Source organism: Athene cunicularia (assembly GCF_003259725.1).
Source record: "Athene cunicularia isolate RWA chromosome 1 unlocalized genomic scaffold, athCun1 chr1_part1, whole genome shotgun sequence".
In the NCBI taxonomy this organism is placed as follows: Eukaryota; Metazoa; Chordata; class Aves; order Strigiformes; family Strigidae; genus Athene; species Athene cunicularia.
In genome coordinates, this window is record NW_020799091.1 from 82214432 (window position 1) to 82237707 (window position 23276).

At 35.9% G+C, this 23276-nt stretch overlaps 1 protein-coding gene across 2 annotated transcripts in view; it reads left to right on the top strand.

The window, feature by feature from the left end:
- CDKL5 (cyclin dependent kinase like 5) overlaps positions 1-23276 on the top strand; it is a 110856-nt gene that overhangs the window by 84398 nt on the left and 3182 nt on the right. The window contains exons 11-16 of one of the 2 annotated variants that reach the window (XM_026842661.1): positions 1544-1704; positions 4003-5029; positions 8422-8527; positions 10600-10723; positions 18752-18854; positions 22514-22636. In XM_026842661.1, the coding sequence (XP_026698462.1) occupies positions 1544-1704; positions 4003-5029; positions 8422-8527; positions 10600-10723; positions 18752-18854; positions 22514-22636 (1644 nt within the window). The remainder of the gene's footprint in view (positions 1-1543; positions 1705-4002; positions 5030-8421; positions 8528-10599; positions 10724-18751; positions 18855-22513; positions 22637-23276) is intronic. The other variant, XM_026842668.1, reaches the window with a different exon arrangement.

Here is a 23276-nt window from a genome sequence, read left to right on the forward strand (position 1 = left end):
TGATCCTGATCCAGAGACTGTCAGTGAATACACCTTCTGTTTCATGCTGACATTTGATACCATTCAGGAACTCAGTTATATGGAGTGCCACTCTTCTTCCACCCCCTCCTTCCTTCTGAAGCCAGCTGTACCCGCCAGTGACCATGCCTCAGCCATGAGCCCTGTCCCACTACTTCTCTGTGATTCCAGGCAGGTTCACAGCCTTGTGATTCCCTATGGACTTTCAGTTCACCTTGTTTGTGGTACAGGCTCTGCAAGTTAGTGAGTGTATAGGCATTTGAGGGAAGCCTTTGGACATACTTTTTTCTAAGGAGGAATGATGGAAATCACATGTGGGCTATTTGTGTTGTTTGGCTATTTGAGCCACTGTAGTGGTGAGCACCAGAAAAAAGGGGGAAATAAAAGGTTAAATCATTCAGTACATAGTTTGTCACTTGAGAAAGGAAGATACTGTATCACCAAACTACATAGGAATGCAGTTTGCCACTTGCTTGTTTCCCAAGCATTTTCCATTTTGAAGTGAAGGGATTCTGTGAAGGGAAAAGCTAGTTTGTGATCAAGTGGCTGAATACTATGTTAATGCATGTACAGATATGCCTTGTGTGTGTGTATACACGTACATATATCTGCATAGAATTGTTCTCTGTTCAACTGATGTGAACCTTAAAAAACAGCTATTCTTTTAGCCATTCTTTTATAACCATTCAATCCTGGCTGACAGCCGTGCATGTTCAAATGTTCCAAGATATTCTTGTATTGCCCTGTTCCTGCAAGAAACCTTTCAAGCTTATCAAAATACCCAACCTACTGGTTTTCAGTTTTGTGATTAAATATTTTCTACATGTCAGAAAGTGTTTAAAATCACAGCAGATCTAACAGAATTATAAGGCAAATGTTACGTTGAGTGTGCTGTAAACAGTTTAGATGATTCTTTAAAAATATGGATGGACTTGAACCCTATAAGTAAAAATCAGAACTCTTATATTTGTATATTTTTAAAAATGCTAACTTTAAGAGACTATTTTTGTTTGTATAAGAATGTACCCTTATGCTGGTTCTGTTTGTTTGTAAAGCCTGTTTCGTTGTAGCATTTTATTACTGGTAAATTTTATATTTTTAATTCTAAACAGCATCTTGTAAGGTATATCCTGAAAAATGTGTTTAAAATACATATATTTTAAACATCTATAGGTATATACATAAAACATATTTTTTAATTTTCCGATTTTTTTTATTTTAAACATTTTCAGCACACATATGTATGTATGTGTATATATATTAATTATATACATATAGCACATATGTTTCATAGCAAGCAAGGCTGAGGCCTTCCCTCTCTTAAGTAGAACATAGGTTTTGTAATTGTTTATCTTCTATCATACGTAGTTTAATGGAACATGAAATTATTCTAGCAGTTACATCTAATCACAGAAAATCTGGACATTAAAATACACCAAACCAATAATGTTCTTTATTTTGTTACATTTTTTGCTGATGCAAATAGAGATACTAACATTTACACTTTTGGATTTGTTTTCCAAAGAACCTACTGAAGTTAGATCCAGCAGATAGGTATTTGACAGAACAATGTTTGAACCATCCTTCGTTTCAAACCCAAAGACTCTTGGATCGCTGTGGAAGCTCACCTTCACGGTCAGCTAAGAGAAAACCTTACCACGTAGACAGCAACACATTGTCTAACAGGTAAACGTAGTCATATCATCATCACTGACATTTGCTCTGCCAATGAGTGTTGCTATCATGCTTACATACATCATCTACAAGAAAAAAAAAAGTTGTTGTTTGGCAGTTTAGGCACATTGAGACATATATACTGTTCCATGTTGCCTCACTCAATAAAGGAAGTAGACACAGTTATACTGTATTCTAACTATTCAGACCAAAATTTTTGATAACTTGCTGCATCAGGCTGAATGTTTCTTGAAAAAAGCCAAATACAATATTCAGACTGTTTCTGTGTTATGATAAAGGAAAAATAAGTTGGCTTACCTGTCTTTAAAAAGTTAGCCTTTTCCTTGAACAGCAGTAGGAATTTTATGGCTTTGAGGACATCTCAGATTCCAAAGGAATGCTCATTTCTTTGGAATGCTGCCATTACTGTATATGTGCAAATCTGTCAAGGTTTTGGTATTTGAAAGTTCAAAATTCACAGAGATTTTTAGCAGCTAAACATCCTGAAAATCACATGCATTGATCATGCTCCAAAGTGAGGACAAACAGAATTTTGTCTGCAGTTGCAGTTATGAATCAGTCTAGTCTACTTGAACTTAAAGCAGGATGTATTTGCTCAGTGACTCCCTTGTTGGACAAACATAGCTTGAGAGAAGCCACTTGATTTTAATACATCAACAAACCAGGTAAACCAGGTTTACGTGTGGATAAAATACTTCACCACAAAAAGCCTCATGGTACTCATCTGACAAAAGCTTTCCTAAAGGTCACCCCCTGAAGTATGCAGAGTGATAGTGGCTTTTAATCCTAGCCATGTTTTTCTTTAGCTCTCCTGTGAGATTCAAAAAATTACTCCCCATTTTAAGATTTGGGATGATGACATTTACAATCTATACTTTTTCAGAGATAGAAACCAAAACGTTTTAGCTGCCCTTATAGATATTTAGGATAGAAGTTTTACCATTAGAGGTGTGGCATCAGAAAGGAAAACCTAGATCCATGGGAAGCTTCTTGTCAAAAAGGCTTGCCTAGCCACTTGATTTATAATTACTAGGTACCTTATGTCTCTAAGTTTTAAAAAGGTATACTGCCTTTTAACTAAAAGATATTTAAAACTGTCATTAAAATTGCTAAATTTCTAGAAACTGTAATAGAGTACATAATTAGATCACTGAAAATGGGTAATACAAAAATGCTAGGTATAAAAATGGCTAGTATTATCCAATCATAATTATCAGCAAGCACAACAAGGTATGAACTCATCTGTACAGTGAGCTCTCACTTTAACCCTCAGTGAGTTACATTATCATAGATTTGATACAAAAACAAGTTAAGTGCTCATAGCTGCCTAGGTCTGTCAAAGCTGACGAGTACAGCTGCAGCACTGCTCAGTCATGGCTCGTTTGTAATGCCAGCATAAGCCCAGAAGCAGAACTGGTTTTATGCCAGAAAGCCCGCTCATATAAATTCAGGCAGAGTGTTTGCAGAACCAACTCCTTTCTCAGTCCCGTATTCCAGGAGATTTGGAAAGGGGAGTAGAGGTTAAGGACATTACCAAGTAGCTCTGCATCAAGTTGTTCTGGTTGCAGAGCATTTTGGGGGGAGGTTTGAGACTGAGTTAGTGTGCCGAGAACTGCGATAGTGCCAAGATGTACAAAAGCAAGGGTTCCTGTTGTAGAGCTGGTTTTGGGTTTGGTGTTACAGGGCTTGCTGTGAGCTCAAGGTTCACTCCATATGGATGTCTTTATCAGCACCATAACCTCTTTTCCCCCTTCCTCTCCTCTACCTTCCCCCTCCAAATTAGACATACATTAGATGGCCTGGAGCATTGATTGTATCAGGTTTTTTTGACAGTACTGACATACCTTATTGTTCTACCTTCACTTTGATATGCCAGGTGTATTTAAGATCTTTTTCCACAGATATACAGCTAATTTTCCTAATGTAGTGCTTACATTATTGATGTGCATATATATTAATCACACACATGCGTAAATGTGTAAATATATGTTGGCATTTCTATGATTGGATTTTATATCTTCCTTTTTTTAGTCAGCAAAAATCTGTTAACCAAAGCTGAGTTTGTCTATCAGGATATAACCATAAAGAAACAACAATGCGCTAACACCTTCAAATCTGTTATTTTAGTGGAACTTCTTTCTCATGTTGGCAGTATTTGACCTTACTTCAGTTAAATTTTGTGGTTTTAAATGGCACCTCCTTACTGAAATGAGTGTACTTTTGTTAAAGTTATTAATACATGACTATGTAATCTGGTATATTAATGCTTCTTTATGCATTTTAATGTAGAAATCAAGCCAGCAAAAGTTCTGCTTTGCAGTCACACCACAGATCAAACAGCAAGGATATACAGACGCTAGGGGTTGGCGGGCCAAGAGAAGAGGGTCTTCCAGCAAATGAAAGCTTTTTGAATGGAAACCTTCCTGGAGCTGCACACAGTCCAATGCATGCAAAAAAATCAAGCAACACACCTGGATCTGGCAACAAGGATCTAGCCAATAATAACATGCCACATCTTCTCAGCCCAAAGGAAACAAAGGCAAAAACAGAATTTGATTTTAACGTGGACCCAAAAAGTTCTGATGGTTCAGGCACAAAGTACCTGAAGTCTAACACCAGATCTCAGCAGAACCGGCACTCATTTATGGAAACTTCTCAAAGCAAAACTGGGACACTGCAACCTGGCGATAAGCACAGTCGCCACAGCTATATTGATACTATCCCCCAGTCTTCAAAAAGTCCTTCATATCGGACAAAGTCAAAGAGCCATGGGGTTCTGACAGACTCGAAATCCGTGGGCAACCTTTCTGAGGCCAGGGCCCAAGCTGCAGAACCAAACAGCAGTAGGTATTTTCCATCCAGCTGTATGGACTTGAACTCTCCTACCAGTCCAACTGCTCCTCGACACAGTGATAACAGAACTTTGCTGAGTCCATCCGGGAGGAATAACCGCAGCGAGGGTACTCTGGACACCCGAAGACCATCAACAAGACACTCCAAAACAATGGAGGAGTTAAAACTGCCAGATCACATGGATGGAAGCCATTCCCACTCTCTCTCTGCTCCACATGAATCTTTTTCCTATGGTCTAGGTTATACCAGTCCTTTTTCTTCACAGCAGCGCCCTCATAGACACTCTATGTATGTGAGCCGGGACAGAGTGAGGTCAAAGGGCTCAGAGGGTGGCTTAAACATAGGGCAAGGGATGGCAGCCAGAGCAAACAGCCTGCAACTGTTATCTCCACAGGTGCAGCATAAGTCACTCACAAGATCTGTTGGCTCCTCACGAGAAGACTGTACGGAAGATACTAATAGGGTTAGTTCAAAATATTGCTTGTTATGGAGGGCTTACCTTCTGTTCTTTACTCCATGTGGGGACAGTGTCCTGCTTTCTCTGTTCTGTTTGTTTACAGTTATTTATTTATTTATTTGTCTTGTTATAGGCAAGGGATGTTGGAGGTTTTTTTCAGAAGGGCTAAATATTTCAAGTGCAAAATGAGAGGCTATTTTAAAAAATGGACTGTGACTACCATTCTCTTAAAGTGCTGGAATGTGAGAACAGAAAAACTTGTCTCTGAAGTTAAAATTTCGTTAGTGGTTCCTGGTCTTTGGTTACACTTGCTGATGTCATTTTTGTCATATTGGTTTGCTTAATTAACATTCTCATTTGTGCTTTTATTTAGCTTTTCTTGTATGTATTTCTGTTACAGCTGCTAATGTTAATTTTTGAATTGTGAGCTAGCAGGACATTGTTGCTGAAATGCTGTAATTTACTATAAGAATATCAAAATTTGCAATATTTCTCTTGATTACTATGATAAATATCTGGGGTAGTCTAGAGATTTAATATTGGAGAAGCCACTCGTAAATTGACTCCTTACAGTGATTACCGTCACTAGATACCTTGTTGTGGTTTACTGTGAACATTATTTAATGAGGAAGGGCTAGTTTGGTGTTGATTTACATTCCTTACAGAACAGTTCTGAATTATCCGATGTTTTACACATCAGATGCGTAAAGATGACTGTATTTGTTCCCAAATCTTTAAACTGCTATACCATTGATCCACACTGAGGAAAATGGTGCAGAAAGACATACAAAAATGAGTGTTTGTTTCTCTACACATACATCTGTGATAAAGTGACTTCTAAGGAGAGAACATCTAGTTCAGATTTGTTGACAAATTGAAGGAAGTCCAAGAGCTGCAAATATTAAGGCCTAAAAATGATGCTGTACTGTGAGAGACTAAAAAACTCTGCCTACTTAGTATATGTAAGAAATATGTGTAGCTGATTTGAGAGTGGTATTTAAGTACCATAAAAAAGAGGTTTTAGGTAGTGGTTGACTCTTCAATCCAGTAGAGAAAAAAAGACATGTTTTTTCATACCTACCACATTTACTTCATTCAGGGTTATGTGTATTCACACATGAGAAAAGATCTCATCAAAATAGGAGAAATACAACGTAATTTTTTTTTAAGCTACTTAGAAGGGATTACAGCACCTCCATTTCAAAATCGTGGGGATTTTTTTCTTTGTGTAGTCATTTTTCTCTCATTTCAGTCAAGTTAAATGTTACCTATTCTTAAGGTTGTTACTGTAGAAGGGCAATAACACCAACATTTGAGGTTTTGATAATAACAGCTCGTGCTACCTTGTATTTTTCAGTTCATTAGGATCTTTTTCTGCATTTTGTAGCAGATATTAATTTGATAAATAATTTTAAATTTTGTTTCATATTATGTAGAGGCAGATTGTTTTCATCATATCATTCTTTGACTTCGACAATTGGTTGTCAAATTTTTACTTTAATTAGAAAAATTGATGTATATTTTAATGCGTATGTTTTTGTTCATTTTCATTTGCTTTGGAATGCCTAATCATTTGTAAAGAACTTGCTTTTCTTTCTTATGGTCAGTGGTTTTAAAGCTAAGACTTCAATTTATGCTTTTAAATTTGTATTTTAACCATGAGAAATCTGAAAGGAAAAATACCCTTCTGAAATAGATGGCAGTTGAAGTAAATTCACAAAGCTGTTTTTGTTTGTTTATACTACTTTCAATAACAAATCTGCATTAAATTGTCAATCTTCTTATGCCTCATAAAGGCATTTTCACAAAAAATCATTCTTTGGCTCCTTCCTATCCCTTTTTTTTCTTTTTTTTTTTTTCCTTCTACATTCTGCATTAGAAATCAGAAAATTTCACTTCCTTCAGGATTATTGAATTAAAAGATCAGGAATAACCTAAGTGTTCTCAAAGATTCTTTGTTCTTTTTCTGTTATTTTTTTTTTTTCCCAGTCAGTTTGAACTGGTTCCCTCTCTCTGCTCATATTTTGTGACATTTCCTCATTTCCATGTTCCTAGTTTCTCACTGATTTTCTCTTTAGCTCTACCAAGTATTTTAAAGAAAAATATTATTTAAATCTTACTTAAAAAACAAACAAACAAACTTGCATTCAGTATTAGTTTTGGGGCTTTTGAAGTCTCAGTACAACTCTTTTGGTTTGAGGGTTCTTTTTAATTTTAAATTAAATGTACACCAATGGAGGCAAGCAGAAGAAAATCAAGTACAAGTTGCTGTTAACTGTCTCATATTTGTAACTTAACTGCTGGCAAAGAAAAAGTATCTTACACAAGTAGTAATTTAATCAAATGCTTTAGCCTCTTGTAAATTTTAGAAGAATCAAACCATGATGTAAAGCATTGTTTTAGCTGCACTTCTTGTCTTGGCACAGTTTCAAGGGTTGTTTTGTCTGTGACAGTGAGGTCAGATCTTCATTAATAAAATGCAAAATAGATTTTGCAAATCACCATATAGTGAATTGAAATCCCAGTTTTTAATTCTGGTTGGGATTTTTGTGATTCTGTTTTTTTAAACTTTGTCATTCTTGGACATTGTTGATTTAAATTCATATAGGGGTTTCAGTACAGTTTCCTGTGGGGTCTTGTAGAGAGCATTGAATTTTTCCAGTCAGTCCATACTGTGGGAAAAATTACAGCATCTGGTTCATTTAAGAGTGGAGTTAAGACATATTTGGTGACAAACTACATGCATATGGATGTTTCTAAGGGTTTACTTAAGCTTTTGCTTGAAGTACTTCCAGGAAGAACTGTATTCAGGAAAACAGAGTAAATCATATTCTTTTTGCTATCCTGTCTGACTTAACTATTTAGCTTATAGATTTCTTAGTTCAGGGACTATGTCTTTATTTTGCATACGGTACATTTTATGACTGTTGGTACCTCTAGGTACTACTGTATAACAGCTGGTAAGAAATAGTGCTTTGGTGTTGCAATTATCACCAATTATATGCATCTCCTGTTTGCTTTTTAAAACCTGCCAGTAGCAGAGTGACCAGATTCCATCAGAAATTAATTTAACATCGCCCCCAGTAAAAGATTCCTCCAGAGGTGTTACAACTGCATTTCATTCAGAGCAAAAATCTGAGGGTCTGACTCATGCTCAAGTCTATAAAATTAAAAATAAGAGGCAAAATTTTGTCAGTGCTATTTTTGTCATTTTGGAAAAAGAAAGCAAGCAGCAAAATGAAATAATTATTGATTACATAGTCTGGATTTGATCTTGGCAGTTATTAATAACATGAAAGGAAAATTGTGTAAGGTTAAGCTCAGGATTTCTTGTTTATGTATGTTGGTTTAAAACTGCAAACCTTTAATTTTAAATAATTGATTGTTCCTTTGTTTAGGGTGGAACATATCATGATCCACACACAGAAGATGGAGCATCTACTAAGGAAAATAGAATTCTGTATAATGACCCTGTTCCGAGAAGAGTTGGCAGCTTTTACAGAGGTAATTTTATGTTGGATCTTTCAAAATTAATGAAGAATTTTAACATGGAATATAAATTAAGTAGTAGAAATGGAGAACTAACATGAACAACTATAAAGGTGTATTGGAAAGAGAATTGTTGCCCCACTTTCAGAGACTGGGTTAACTTGCTAGATTGTATGCAGTAACTGTGCTAGTGTCGTATTATGTGCAGATGATAACTCACTTCGACTGAAAAGTATATCCAGTCTAGTACCTTGTAAAGCAGAAGATAATTTATCAGGGGGAGTTAGTATTGCCAGAATAAGCAGTTCATTAATGTTTTTAATTTGTATTTTAAATTCTTACTAACACTATATCTAAACACCTTTGTACTTGTAGCGTATTGACATACTATCTATTTCAGATACTGCGGAGCATGGAACTGTAATGCTAATTTTTCATTGCTTGAAACCTATGTTCATTTCTTTTGTTCAGACTTACTGAAGATCAGGGTGTCCTACAAGCAAAATCACATTTAGATAATCCCAGTTCAGAATAAATAATAGAACAGGACTGTGCATGTGTATATATATGTGCTTGTGTGTATATATATGTACACACAAATAGGTATTCTTCCATTATGGTACACAAAAGGTGGTGATTTTTGAGCAGCTGCCTCACATCTAAACCTGGGTAATCCTTTTGAAAAATACAAGGATGATGAGAAGCTAATTAGTGTTGTGCAAGTGTTAGGAGTCTTGTGTGTTTCCCCTGAACCTGAAGAAGCCCCAGTCAGCTAAAATTTGATTATGAGTCACCTAATAACCATAAGCAGAGTCACAAACCTCCTTCTGATCCTCTTCAGGTTGATCAGTTGGCTGATAACCTGATTCAGACATGTTAAAATCTGCCAATCCTTGCAAGTGTCCCATTGCAGTATTAAAATCTGTGAGCAGTATTAAAGCTTATACTGTTTTGAGCAGTGCTTTTGAGTGTAAGGTTTGTAGCACATGCAACAGAGAATCCTTAAGAATCCTCAATCCTGAATTGCTTATATTAATCCTTAAGACAATCCTAAAATTGGACATGGATTGTCCTTTTTTTATACATAGTAAAACAGAAGTTCAAGGAAGAATGACTTTCCATAAGACATGTGCTAAGGAAACTGTAGGTCTGGGGTTTACTTGATTCCTTGTTGTAAACTAGAGGTTTCTTCCTTTTCAGCTGTATCTGCGAAACAAATATATTTTAGTTCAGACTTCGTTGTTTCTTTGGAAAAATTATACTGTATTTAAATAAAACATTGATAATAGTATATGCATAAACTATTGAAAGAAAATATTACTATGAAAAAAGTAAATTCATATTTATGCAGTTCTTTAAGTACTGACTTAATTGAAAGGTTATTGGGATGTACTTTTGTACTATATCTTGAACAAAAACTTAAGAAATCCATAGAAATTCATAGATAGTATAGTGTGATGCTGCAGTAATGCTGCAGCTAGTGTCTGATCAATTTTTAATCCAGTGCAGGTATTTCTGGTGATACTCATAATTCTAATACATGTATGTTCTAGGTATGTATAACCTATTTTGAAACCCACGGTATGTCTGTTAGAAAAAAATATAATATCTGATTTTGATAGTTTCATTTTTAGTGATGAATGTCTTAATTATATTAAAATCCGAAGTAATTTTTTTCAGGGTGAGTACTACCTTTTTTAAGGTCTAAGTGAAGACAAAGTATAAACTGTAGTATTTTGTGTCTTTAATAACAGTATTCCAACCTTTTATTCTATTTCCTGTTTTTAAATATTGATTTCATTTGTGGCTCCCTACAGATAGAAATATTCTCAAAGCTAATAACATCTTAGCTAAATTCTGATGATGGTGTCACAACAGTCTCATTTTACAACTAATATTACCTTGCAAGTATCACAGGGCAACAACTTTCCGAACTGTAAAAGTACGGGGGTTTTTTCAGTCATGCATAAAGTACAACTGTGTCTTCACTCTTTTTTTCTGTAAAAGAGGTAAAGAGGAAGCAGACAACTGAAAGGTGGAATTTTTGGCAGTGCTCAATATCCATTGTTTGTTCTTTCTCTGTTCAGTTCCATCTCCTCGTCCAGAGAGTACATACATAGAAAACAATGTGTCAAACAGAACATCTGTGTTACCAGCAGACAGCAGCACGGTGGCAAACCACTCAAAGAGACAAACCACCTTTGATACCTGGTGAGTTGTTATTTACACAGATGTGTAGAGAATGGCAGGGAAAAAAAAGGGATTTTTAGCAGGAGGGGAAAAACCCCCACATTTTTCTCAAAATTTGCAACTGTCTATATGTGCTTAGTTGTTTCCTCTGACTATACTGACATAGCATTGCATGTTTTCTGTCCCCTTTTGGGCAACAAGAAATAATTCAGGACACCATCACACTGAATGCGTTAAAGATTATATATTTTTGTCCAGTATTCCTAATTTTTTCCACTATTAATCTTCCGTTAAAGATAATACAAAGTGCTTGTGAATATAGTATGGATAGCAATGCCATAGCTTCATCTGTGGATTCCAGAAGCATGAATTGTCAGACAAATGGAAAAAAAAAACCAAAATGCATGTTTCCATATATAAAATAGGACTGTATTAATGAAGAATATAATATTCACCCTACAATGGGGGCTGCTGCTCTTTTTGCTTACGCACCACAGAAGGAAATGAGTACGTTCTATGGGAAAAATGGACTGAGCAACATCTTAATGGTGTACGTTGGTTTTTAAATCTTAAAAGCATCACATGGCTCCATAATATATCATAGAACAATTAACTATAATTATTCTAATAGAATGACAGCATATGCATAGCTTTGCAAAGAGAAATATCTTAATTTTGTTGCTCTGAGTGCTGTTCAGTTCTAAAATATTCTTAATCTACTTTGTTCAATCACAATAAAGCACACTTGAATAAAAAATAAGCAAATGGAGCTTCAAAGGATTGGTGGGAGGAATGGACTGCATGCATTCGCATGGTTCAGCTGTGCTTCGCACCACTATCTGAAACACTGCTCTCTGAAAGTGGGATAAAATCACCCTATCTAAAGAACTGTTTCAGTGTTTTGTTGACTTAATGTGTTTTCACACAAACAACCTGTGAATTACCTGCTTGAAAAATAAAGGGGGTAGGGGGGAGTGGGGAAGGGAAGCAACTGGTATTTCAGCTTGTCTTCAGGTTATATACCCATGTCAGTAATAGAAGATGTTCACTCCAGAACCCTTGTCACCTGCTCTGATTCACTAGAGTCTGCTTCCTGTCCTTCAGTAGCTCCACCTACAGCCATTTTGTGGAAGTTAGCTGAGGAATCCGGTCATTTATGTAAAAAGGTGGTACTTAAGTTGTGACTTATGTGGCTGAAGAAGGTATTTATTCCTGCTGTTGAACCCTTTTACATATTTTGTTGTCCTTCATATATGAATCTTTCTATCTTGCATATAATATGAACCAACTGAAATCTTGTTTTGCTTTACATAGCATTCATTACCTTTTATTACGTGGTCACTGCAAAGAAACATGTAATGTCATTTTAACTCTGATCTGAAATAATAGCATATGTTACTAGAGCTGGTTGGGAATTTTTTGACTAAGTATTTTTTTTGCTTATGATGCCAAATTATCAAAACCAAAACTTTTCAAAGGAACAGACTGATACCTACTAACCTTTTATTGGGAAGATTCTTCAGCTCCGGGATGGAATTGCCAGTCAAAACCAGAGATACACTCAAAATAACAAATATCCTGGGGTCAGTATTATTTTTTGGAATGTGAGAAACTCAAGTGCAGCGCCTTTGTTCTTTGTTATTTAAACCAGAGGCTTGAACCAAGATCTTAGATCTAACAAGTGAATGCCCTGAACCAGAAGGTAGAAGTTGTTCTGGAGTACGTTCTCTGTTTCCCTCAATATGTTCTCTTGAAGCTGTTTCATCTTGTTGAAATAGTGAAAGGATCACAGAGATGATGAATATGGCCTATTGAGTAAGGCCCTTCATTAACTTTTGAGACAGTTAGATTTAAGTCCTTGCTCCAATTAATGTACTTAGATATTTTCACAAAGTGGAACAGCTCCTTTGAGAGAAGAACCCACTGAAGAACAAGCATTTCTTCTTACGAAATGGGAGGAATGGCAGTGCCCGCAACACCAAGTTACTGCTATTTTGGCATGCATTTCTCTTTCTCTTTGCTTTTCCTACTCCCTGTTTTCCTGAAATGTTTCCTGCCCAGCTCTACATGTTAACTCTGTGCAAGTTGTCCTGGCAGTGGTCTGATGTTGTTGCAAAATTGTTCTGTGCCATAAATGCAGCTTAATCAGATTCCTGAGTGATGTAGAGTCTATGTTCTTCTACTTGATTTTCTGTATAGAAGTTGTGTAAATGCTTATGAAAATCTTGAAAGCTCTAATGGAATGTGATTCTGCTTACATCAATTTTATGATGAAGTAAATATTTGATGTTTGACTGACACACGTAACAATTCATCTCAAATTATGAGTGACATGTATTCTGCCTGGACTTGCCACTACTGTAAAATATTGCTTCTCTCATACTATTGCTCTGTGTTGCCTTTCTTCTGTGAAAGATTTTGTGAATGTTTGCTAGACTGAATTGTCACAGATGTTCCCTTGTCTTTGTGTGCATTTCTTCACTCTGTCCCCACTGTCCTGCCACTTTAAAATAAAGATGTTATAAACTCAACTTTTGTCATCAGGTTTTACTCTTAAATTACTAGATCATTTATGAACTTTAGGCAACTTGATTTGAAAAAGGGCAAATTTTTCATTCTTCTAGAAAATCTTTTCTTTGCCAGAGTTTACTTTCCTGTAAATGACCGTGAACTTTTCCTTCTTGATACAGGAGTAAATGTTTTATTCTCTTTCACTTGCATGGACGTTGTCTTGAGCTGAGCAAGATCAGTAGGTATAGGCAAGATGTTTAACTTTGTTCTGCCAGTGTGCTAAAATGTTGGCTTGAGTTATCTTTACCGTTGTTAGAGTTCTAAATATCTCTTTGGAATAAAGTCCAACATGCAGTATGTTCTCTCAACATCATACTGGAAGTGTTTGCATTGATTGCTTGCAAGATAATTGGGAACTTCTGGAAAGCTTTATTGTTTTAGACTTTTTATGTCCATATAAATGTATTAATTATACACAAACAAGCTTGTCATACCTTCTCTACCATATGTCATACCTTCCTGCAAAAATAATAAATAGTAGAAATATCTATAATATTTACTATTATTTCTATATGCATATTATACGTATAAACGCAAACTCTGTCTTTGAGAAATGAACAAAAGAAGAACATCCTAGTCTTGGTGTCAAAGGCTTACAATTATCTATCTATCATTAATTTTCATGACTCCAAAATAACACAGTATTTTGTAACATGACATGACTGGCTATAATATCTCAGTTTTAGTATTAGTGTAACAATGTAGTCACACTTGATGTTCCTGAAGTGAGAAGGTTGCCAGTGTCTGAGCAAGCTGGTTTAAAGCTTGTTCAGCTGTGTCTGCAGTACAACTGTTGCTGTACTGTAAGTACTTCCCAGGTCATTTGCAGAATTCTTGAATTTGTAAAAAATAACAGGAAATTTCAAATTTGTAACTTGCAAGCTTAAAAATCACCTGTGTGAGTTACACTGGTTTAGGCTTTAGGAATCTGCTCTGCATAGTTTGAAGATAGCTTTCCTTATAGCTTTCCCTCTGACATTTCCCGCACAAGACTTTTGCACATGCATTGTCATCCAATGTTTGCTTTTATTCATCTGTTTGGCATCATCGTAGCCTCCCTAACAGTCCTTTCTAGTAACCAGTGCTTCTTCTGTGACCCTTCCCCTGTCATTAGTTTTGTTTTGTTTTTTACTAAAAATTAGATGATGCAGTCTAATATTATTTGCAAGGAAGCTTTCCAGAATTTGTAGTCATCAATATTCTGTCCAAAAAATAAGCCTAGGGAAGTATACACTTTGTAAGTTTACAAAATCAACCACTTCCAAATTTTTCTGGTTACTAATTGTAGAACCAGACCGGGGCAGGAGGGAAGGGGCGAGGGTGTGTAAACGGTATGTGTGTGTATATACATTTATATGTATACTTATTTTAGTGATGACATAACCTTAGGTGATCTAGGGGCTTTAGTGGCTTCTCTATGGTATTCTGTATGTAAGATAAGAGATCTGGGTTTTATTCCAGTTAATTAATCCTCCTTTCCATGTGGAAAAAAAAAATAAAAATTGCAGCTCCAAGCAAAGTTCAGATTTGATCTTTGATTTTTAAGCTTTCAACACCAGGCTTTTAGACCATGAAGTTATACTATGGGCTTCAGCTTGTGGGACTGAGATTCTTACCTTAAAGTAAACCATCTATTTGAGGTGTGTCATTAGTTTCGGTCATTTACTTGCCTTCATTTATGGTAACTCTATAACTGCCAAGGGTTTTACTTTAAACAAAACCAAAAGCTAACCTGGCGAATCAGTGTTTGTTCATTTGTCTTCTGAAGACAACTTCAGACATTTCAGTAACTACTCCATTGGATAAAAATCTTCCTTGTGTAATTGTGAGCGGTTCAGTAAAGGGAGTTGTGTACTGGCAGTTAAAGAGGATTTCCAAGACAGGCTGCCTGCTGAGATTAGGGTTGCTGAAGAAAGAATACCTGAAACAAGCATGAGGGATTGCCTCCCAAAAAGAGCTGTCTGCAATACAAATCTATCTATGGCAGCATGAATATAGCATGCTTCCTGTTTATTCTTTTTAGTTAATATTAAATCACATCAACTTGCTTGCCCCATGCATGTTTGTTGCTATACCTCATTGTACCTGCACAAAGTTGGATACCTTTCCTGCCAAGAGCAATAAATGCTAATCACAGAATTTCTGTTCATGCCTATGCCTCTTCCAAGCATCTCAGACCAGAATAACCGATGTGATCTACATTTATGTGTCCTAAGCATGCAAAAGGCACAGAAAGATAAAATAACAAAGAACAGCATGTTTTGCCTTTGGTTTCTGCTTGAGGGTGAGCTCTCTGTTTGGGGGTTCTTCTCTAGGGCTAGTCTTACTTGCTAGTAAGAGAGACCTGCATAACAGATTCTGGTGTAACTGTTTGCTTTCAAGAGCTGAAACTTTGTGAAAAATACCAAGATACTTGCAGTTATTTATTGTAAGAGTTTCATGTTAAGTGACTATGCCATACAGATTTTTTCTGATAATCCTAATTTTTTCCTGTACTGTCCATTGTCTGAAAATCATTTTTTGGGATGCCTAAAATATCCGTGTTTCATCTCATAGATCAAAATGTTCTGCTCTATTTTTACCCAGTTCAGAATCCTGGTGTTGAAGCTTCCTGCTATAATGCTATATATGTTCACTCTCTTCACATAATGAGCATGTGTTTTGAAGCAGTCGCTTTTCAAGGTCAATGCTTTTTCAGACAACTGTACTGCAATATGAGTCATAGGAGTTAATGACATAAACCAGTTGGTATAAAGCCACTGGCTTTTGGGTAAGTGGCAATTGAAAAAGAGCAGAGTTCTCAGCCCCTTATTTTCCTTCTCTGTCTGGTCACTGGAGTCATAAAAAGGAAATGATGCTGCAGAATTTCATCTCCCTCCTGTCTGCTCATCTGCTGTAGGGAGCGGTTGTCTCATCCAGGTTCACTGGGCCAAAGAAAAGAATCACACTTGAGTGAATCTCCATGTAAAAGTACAGCAAAAATTGACCCAAGCTTTATTCTGAAGATTAAGTTCACCTTTAAACATACAGTATCTTTCTTCTGGAATGGGTGTTGGAACAGAAAAGCAATAGAAAGACATTGAAAAATTTGAAAGGACAATGTAGAGTAACCACATGGGGACTTCCTTATGATCTGACACTGGTTCCTCAGCAGACAACCTAGTTGCCGGGTTGGTAATTTGTACTGAGGCTGTGGTTTGGAGTATGTTTGCAGATGTGGATGCCCAGTAGCTGCTTTAGGGAAAAGCTCAGAAGATTCTCAGCCCTGTTCACAGGACTTTCAGAGTACAAGCAGGACACTTGGGGTGCATGCTTTCCTCCAACTTTTCTAACAAATAAAGTAAAAATTCCGTAAATAGTAGGTGTTTTGTCTGTGTTAAGTCAGTCTCATGAGTTCACCAAATCTGTAAAGCTGTCAGTAGTCTTTACTCTTGGGCTTTCTCCTTGGTGCTTTAAGTGATTAAATACAAGACTGCCTTACTGCTGTTAATTCAGTGGTACCAAATACAGGGACATGACAGAAACAAGAATCTTTAGCAATCTGGTATATTTAAAATGTGTGTTATAAATCTAATAATTATATTAAACTAGAGATTTTTTCCTGTAGTGTTGTAATTTTCACATTAAATCTATGTTGTTGTGTTCCTGGATCTAGATGTAAATTCCAAAAAATCCAGATTAGGAGAATTTCCACCATACTCTCTGCATATGAATCTTTCCTCTAGGCCCATTCTCTTACTCAACAATTGCACTTTATTACAGTGTTTACACACAGCATGCTTTTATATTTAGAACCAAGTAGCATTTTGAGCTTGAGGTGGATTTGTGTCGAAATTGAGAAACTGATCAAACCACCTATCCGAGTGAAGATACTCTTATCGATAAGGAGAATGACTCCAGTGATTCCTATCTCAATTATGTGTTTCACATTTGCTTGGAAAAAAATGTCAGCTTGGCATGTAGTAGCAGCTGAATCACCAGCTGATAGCATAGCATTTAAAGCCAGAATTAGAAGCCAGTGATAACTATAGTAGACAGCTAAGTGTTGCTACATTACAGTTACTCCAAGAAAAGCTGCTCCTGTTTGTCATTCAGAGCTCTTAGAATGGTGGCTTTCCTTTAGGTTTTCCATCAAGACAATGGAATAATTTCATTTTTGTTTTCATACAGCTTAAGAGTGAAAAAGGAATGAAATCACCCAGTATGATTTTCTGCATGTTAGTTGCCATTAAATGTCATCTGTTCTCTGGAATCCAGGCCTGGTAGCATTCCTGACTAATGTGTGTCTCCCAGAAGAGTATTGAGGTTCTGATTTGAAATGTCAAAGATGAGAAATCTACTTCTTCGCTAAAGAGTTTGTTCTGGCAGTTAATGATTCTTATTGTTAAAATCAGTGCTTTATTTCTAATATGACTTCTCTGCCTTTATCGTCCACCTACGTGTCCTTATTATTTCTTTGCCCTTTACTTCAAAGATCTTTCTAGTATTCTGTGATTCCTTCCTGGATAAGTACTTGTGCGCCGCAATCAAGGAAACTAAATATTGGGGCTGGTTTGGCTGTGGTTTTTAACATACTGAAGAGACTGAAATCTCTGCCACCTTTAATGTAGACCATTCTTTCTATCTCAGTTTATTTCTGTGACATTTTCCTGCACCATTTCCAATTTTCAAACTATTTGAAAGGGCACTAGAACTGCATTCAGTTATGTATTAACAATGTCCTACATAAACTGTCTTTTTACACCGTATCAGTACTTTACATACATGTGTATACTTAAAGTAACATGTTATTTATCAGCTGTAGTTAACTCAGCTGTGTAGCCAAGTTGAAAGGTGGATATTCGGTATTCAGGCAAGTCACCTGTTCCACTTTCGGGTCATCTTCTTTTGCCAGCACTGTCTCATGCATAATGCATAACAAACTAACTGAAGTTTTTAAGTTGAAATGGACCACCATAGATCCCCAGCTTCCCCGATGATAAATTTGGATCCATGTCAGCAAAGGTCAGGAAGTTCGATTGAAATTGGTTCTCTCTGGTGAACTTTGCAACTCCTGGCTCTCCAGCAAGCAATGGATAAACTGGACCTCATGGTGCTTTTATACCTCATCACCATTTGTATGTTCTCTCAGATATGATTTTCATTTTTCTAAAAGACTTTGTATGTGATATTTTGGTTTGAATATTAAATTCTGTCTTTTAAAAAAAAAAAAAAAAAAAGACATGCATGCTTTCCTAGTCCCTAAATAACTATTCACTGGTTTGAACTAATCATTTTACCCTGTGTTCCTCCTATCCCACTTAATAAGACTATTTATCCGGTATTTCTATAGTAACCCTTGAACCAATGAATGCTAAAACATTAAGAATCTTTTTGCTTTAATCAATAATTTGCATTCTTTGGCATCAGATCTCATTACACAGAATTTACATAATATCAAAATAAAATCTCTCTTACAATACCTTATTTCATGTTTAGGAAAAGTCCTGAAAACCTTAACAGTCACTCAGAACAGCTCAAGGAGAAAGAAAAGCAAGGTTTTTTCAGGGCAATAAAAAAGAAAAAGAAGAAATCTCAAACTGTAAGTACACAGTATTTCTAACAGAAAATATGTTTATCAGGTTTGAATTATACCATTTTTATGTGCTAGATTAGTACAGTTCCTTTGTATTTGTGATCATGCCTGCGTGTATCTATTTGTTCTTTTATTTTCTGTCTTGACAATATGAAAGTTAAATTCCTTTCCTGTTCAGGGTTTATTTATCAGCCTTTTCAAATATTTCTTCGTCTACTAGTCCTGTGCATCTTTGTTTTCATTCAGACTCATTGAGAGCCAGTTTCGATGCAAGTTTTAAGCTGATGTTGTGGAAAATTCTTTTGCAGGATATGGTGATACCGTTCCAAGAATAGCAAAAGCATTATTGTGTTGTCTTCAGAACTTGAATAATTTCAGACACCCATTACGAGGAGATCAAACTGTTATAAATGAGAATTCTTTCAATTTTTTTTCATGGCAGAGTCTTGATAACAGCCTTCTTGCTATATCCCATGGCTGGAATAAGGATGATGTGTCTTAACTATTCTTAATGTATTATGTTTTGTTGGGGGAGTGGATATGTGGCTTTTGTTATTCGGTGCAAGCCTTTGGTATCTTTTATATGTTTTTACATTTTCATCTAGTTTTTGGGAGGGAGAAAGAACTTTCTTTTATCAGAGAGCAGCAGTATGTTAACATTTCACAGTTTCATAAAGAAAATCTCCCTAAGAATGGAAGTAACCTAAACATCATCTTGTCTCATTCTCAAATAACAGTTATGGAAATAGTAAAATATTTAAAATTTCATCTACATTACTTTGCAACGTTTCTGTAAGTGTAACTGTGGTTCTGTAAGTGTAACTTTTGAAAGTTTTCAGAATGGAGTAAAATCATGCTCACTCCTGGTGAAGGGGGGTAAAATCAAAATATCTACTGTCACGGAGTGAGGTGGCATGACTCTGGTTGTTGATGGAGGGCTGATCTGTTGAAAACTGAGGGAGAGGAGTGACTATCAGGCTTTTTTTTTTAGTTTCTTTGAACTATATGGAACGTGTGCATGTGTGTGTTAACTAGCACTCAAATATGCGCCTCGCCTTCCTGCTGGGCAGGTTTTAAGCAGTGGCATCTACCTCACCTTCTGAACTTGTTCATCCTGATACCTGTACGCAGTTCAAATACAATCATTTGCATTACACAACTGACCAAAAAGTCTACATTATAACTCTGAAATTATTTGATAGCAAAATGTCCATAAAAGGATAACACACCTAAGGCCAGTGGTTCCAGTGATGCATTTTTTTTTAAAAAAAAAAAAAAAGCTGTTAAATTTGCACTGTTCTAGTACACTTTGATTCCAGCCATTCACATGTGGTGGCAAGGAACACTTCAAAAGCACAGCTGATCAATGGTATATCAACTACTTCTAGATTAAACTGTGTGAAGGAAATATAGATGGGACTGTGTTGCATCTCACGATCTGGCACTTCCTAGTACATGTAAATCGCAAGTACCTTGATCTATAGCTACCAAAACCATAATTGATTACAAGACAGGATAGATTTATATATAACCCTTACTCCTGTTTCTTCTCACTCTTATGAAGAGAGGTAGAGGAGACGGGGAGAGAGAGATTGGTGTGGCTAGTTAAGCTAGTATCTCACAGGAAGATGAATAAATTAGTGAAATAAGATAGTGATCAAAATCTTGCATCCTCAGCTGGAAACTTGCTGACATCAACTTGATATTTGGATGCAAGCAGAGATTGAAAAACTTCATTTCTACTTACAGCTGTTTAACAGGGCAGTATCTAGCGGTGGACTGTACCTGCCCAAATGTACAAGTGTCTGGTTCAAACACTGTTCTTTGTCTGGTAGCTGAGCACATCTACCTAACGAACATTGGGATGTTCATTAGGATCTTCCAGCACAAACAAAAATTCAGTTCAGCACCAAGTTTGATTTCAATAGCAAAAGCTGTGAATAGCACTGTAATATTAGCTCCAACTATATGAATAATGTTTTCTATGAATTCATATTAAAAATCTAGCAGATACCTTGTGACTACCCAATTTTTTCCTGATGCTTATAATTCTGTTAGAATCCTAGACGCATGAAATTCCACTTACATACTCTGACTTTCTTCAGCAAATAACAAACTAGACCTGAGAACTGTCACAACACCGAGAAGCACATCATAGCTAGCTACTATTTACTTCTGATATCCTCTGGCATGTCTTATTTTGCTGATGAGCATCATAGGAGATACTTGAAATTGGATTGAAGACATCTTCTTAATAATGTCATTCTCAAAGTCTCTGATAGCCCAGAAGTGATCCCAATTCCTGATACTTCCTCCTGCAGTGTTGTTCCCATTAATCAGTCTCCCTAGAGTTCTCCAGGTACAGTTCCTCATGGGACAATAATTGTTACTATCTGCTACGGGAATTCTTGGCAATACTGTTTTGCAGAGCTGTTCCTATCCTCATTTTCTTCTTGTTTGGAGTCTTTTAGTAACATAGCAAAAAGTTTTGAGGATTGCTAGAATCATAGTTCTTTCTGTTATCTGCCACCAAACAATTTGATATCCGTGAGAGCTGTGCACAATGTCAATAGGCACTATCTTCAGAGGAGGCTGAATTTTGCAGATACTGGCACATATTGTAAGCTAAGGGTCTGAAGAAATTATCTGCTTTGGAAAAAGCAGTTGCAGGTGAGCATTTCTCCTAGTGATGCTTTGATTCCTTTTTAATTTACTGAACTTGAAACAGGAAATTCTTCTGACCATAAAGTTCCTAAACAAGCTATGCTAATTTAGTGACTTTTTCTTTCGTTACTTTGGAAGGACTCTAGAAATTGAGAAAGCTGTTTGAAAACCCTCACTATTGGTAGTGCACCAATCATTCTCTGGAGTCATGTAATCATTATATTTTATTATAAAGTTTTCTTTCAGTAGGCAGAATAATGCTAGACACATTATAGGTGTCTTATGCTTGTTTGTACCTGAGCAGGGGAGAAATAGTCTGGTTCATAATTTTAATACTTGATAGTTCTGTTTGTTGTTTGTGCATCCCCTGGCACGCTCTTCAGTTGTGTTACGAAATTAGAATAAAACAACCAGTGCCCTTGCAGTTATACATGAGGTTGTTGACGGCATATTTTTGTCAGAACTGAAATAATTCATCTTGGAGCCTTAGCTCCTTTTACAGGATAAAAATAGAATACTTTTTTTCTTCTGGAGGTACCTATCAACTGCTCATTCTAAAACCGATTGCTGTTATTGTTAGTATATCTTTGATATTTTATTTATATAAAGATAAGAAATGTCATACTGCTTTAGATCGTTATCATAAGTGACAAATTGTTGCCAAAACTATAGGATCTGATCCAAAGCTCAGTAAAGTCAACAAGACCTACCAATTGTTTCCAAAAGGCTTTGAAACGCACTCTGCGTTCCTAATGAACATGGATATAAGAATAGGTGTACTGAGCTCTTTTTATATGCATTGAGTTCCTTGAATTTGTTCCATATGCTTTTGTCATTCAATCACAATTGTATTTTCCCAAAGCAAATTGTAGGATTGATACCATATATTGTTGGAATTTAAAAAAAAAAAAAAATAGGGAAAATAAAAAGAATTAATTTAGTAAGGACAGATCTCCTGAATTGAAATGCTATGCATTTAGTTTTTGTATCTTATATTGCAGACAGACTCAACCAACGGGGAGAATCCAAGCATCAAGAAATCCCTCTTTCCTCTTTTTAATTCAAAGAATAATTTAAAGCATAGTTCTTCTTTGAAAAAGCTTCCTGTAGTCACTCTACCCATGGTATTAATTTTTAAGTACAGTAGCACTGTAAAATGCTCCAGTAAACTTGTTTTACTGACTACAGCAGCATGTGTTTTATTTTCATGGGATCACTTTCTCTTCATGCCAGTTAAGTATCTTGGGACAGTTCGATAAATTTAAGTAAAATTTGCAGTTCTGCTGAAATAGGTTGTGCCAAAAAAATAATTTTTTTTAGGTTTAATGTACTGAAAATGTAACATACGCAGTTTCAGAAAAGAATGAGCCTTGGGACTAAAACTAAAGGATGAAAATAGTTGTGAAATCATGTATGTTTAAAATTAAACTGTCTCATTCTGTTTCAATCAGGAAAAAAAAAAACAATATGGTCTCTTCTATAGCTATTTGGAAATACATCTTTTTATGCAAACTACTCCTTTATATATGAACTTAATTAATAAAATCTTAACAACATGTTATCTGAAAACTAAATTTTAGCTCATGCATCTGTATTTTTGTTTGTCCTGATCATTCATGTTAAAAGACAGCTTCTATTAAGTAGGTTACATTTTAAGTGTCCTTTTTTTGCTTAGAACTCTTGAAATGAGCTAAAACTCTACATATCAATTTTAAATTATCCTTCTGCCATAAATCTTGTTGGATTTTCAGCGGCGGGGGGTGG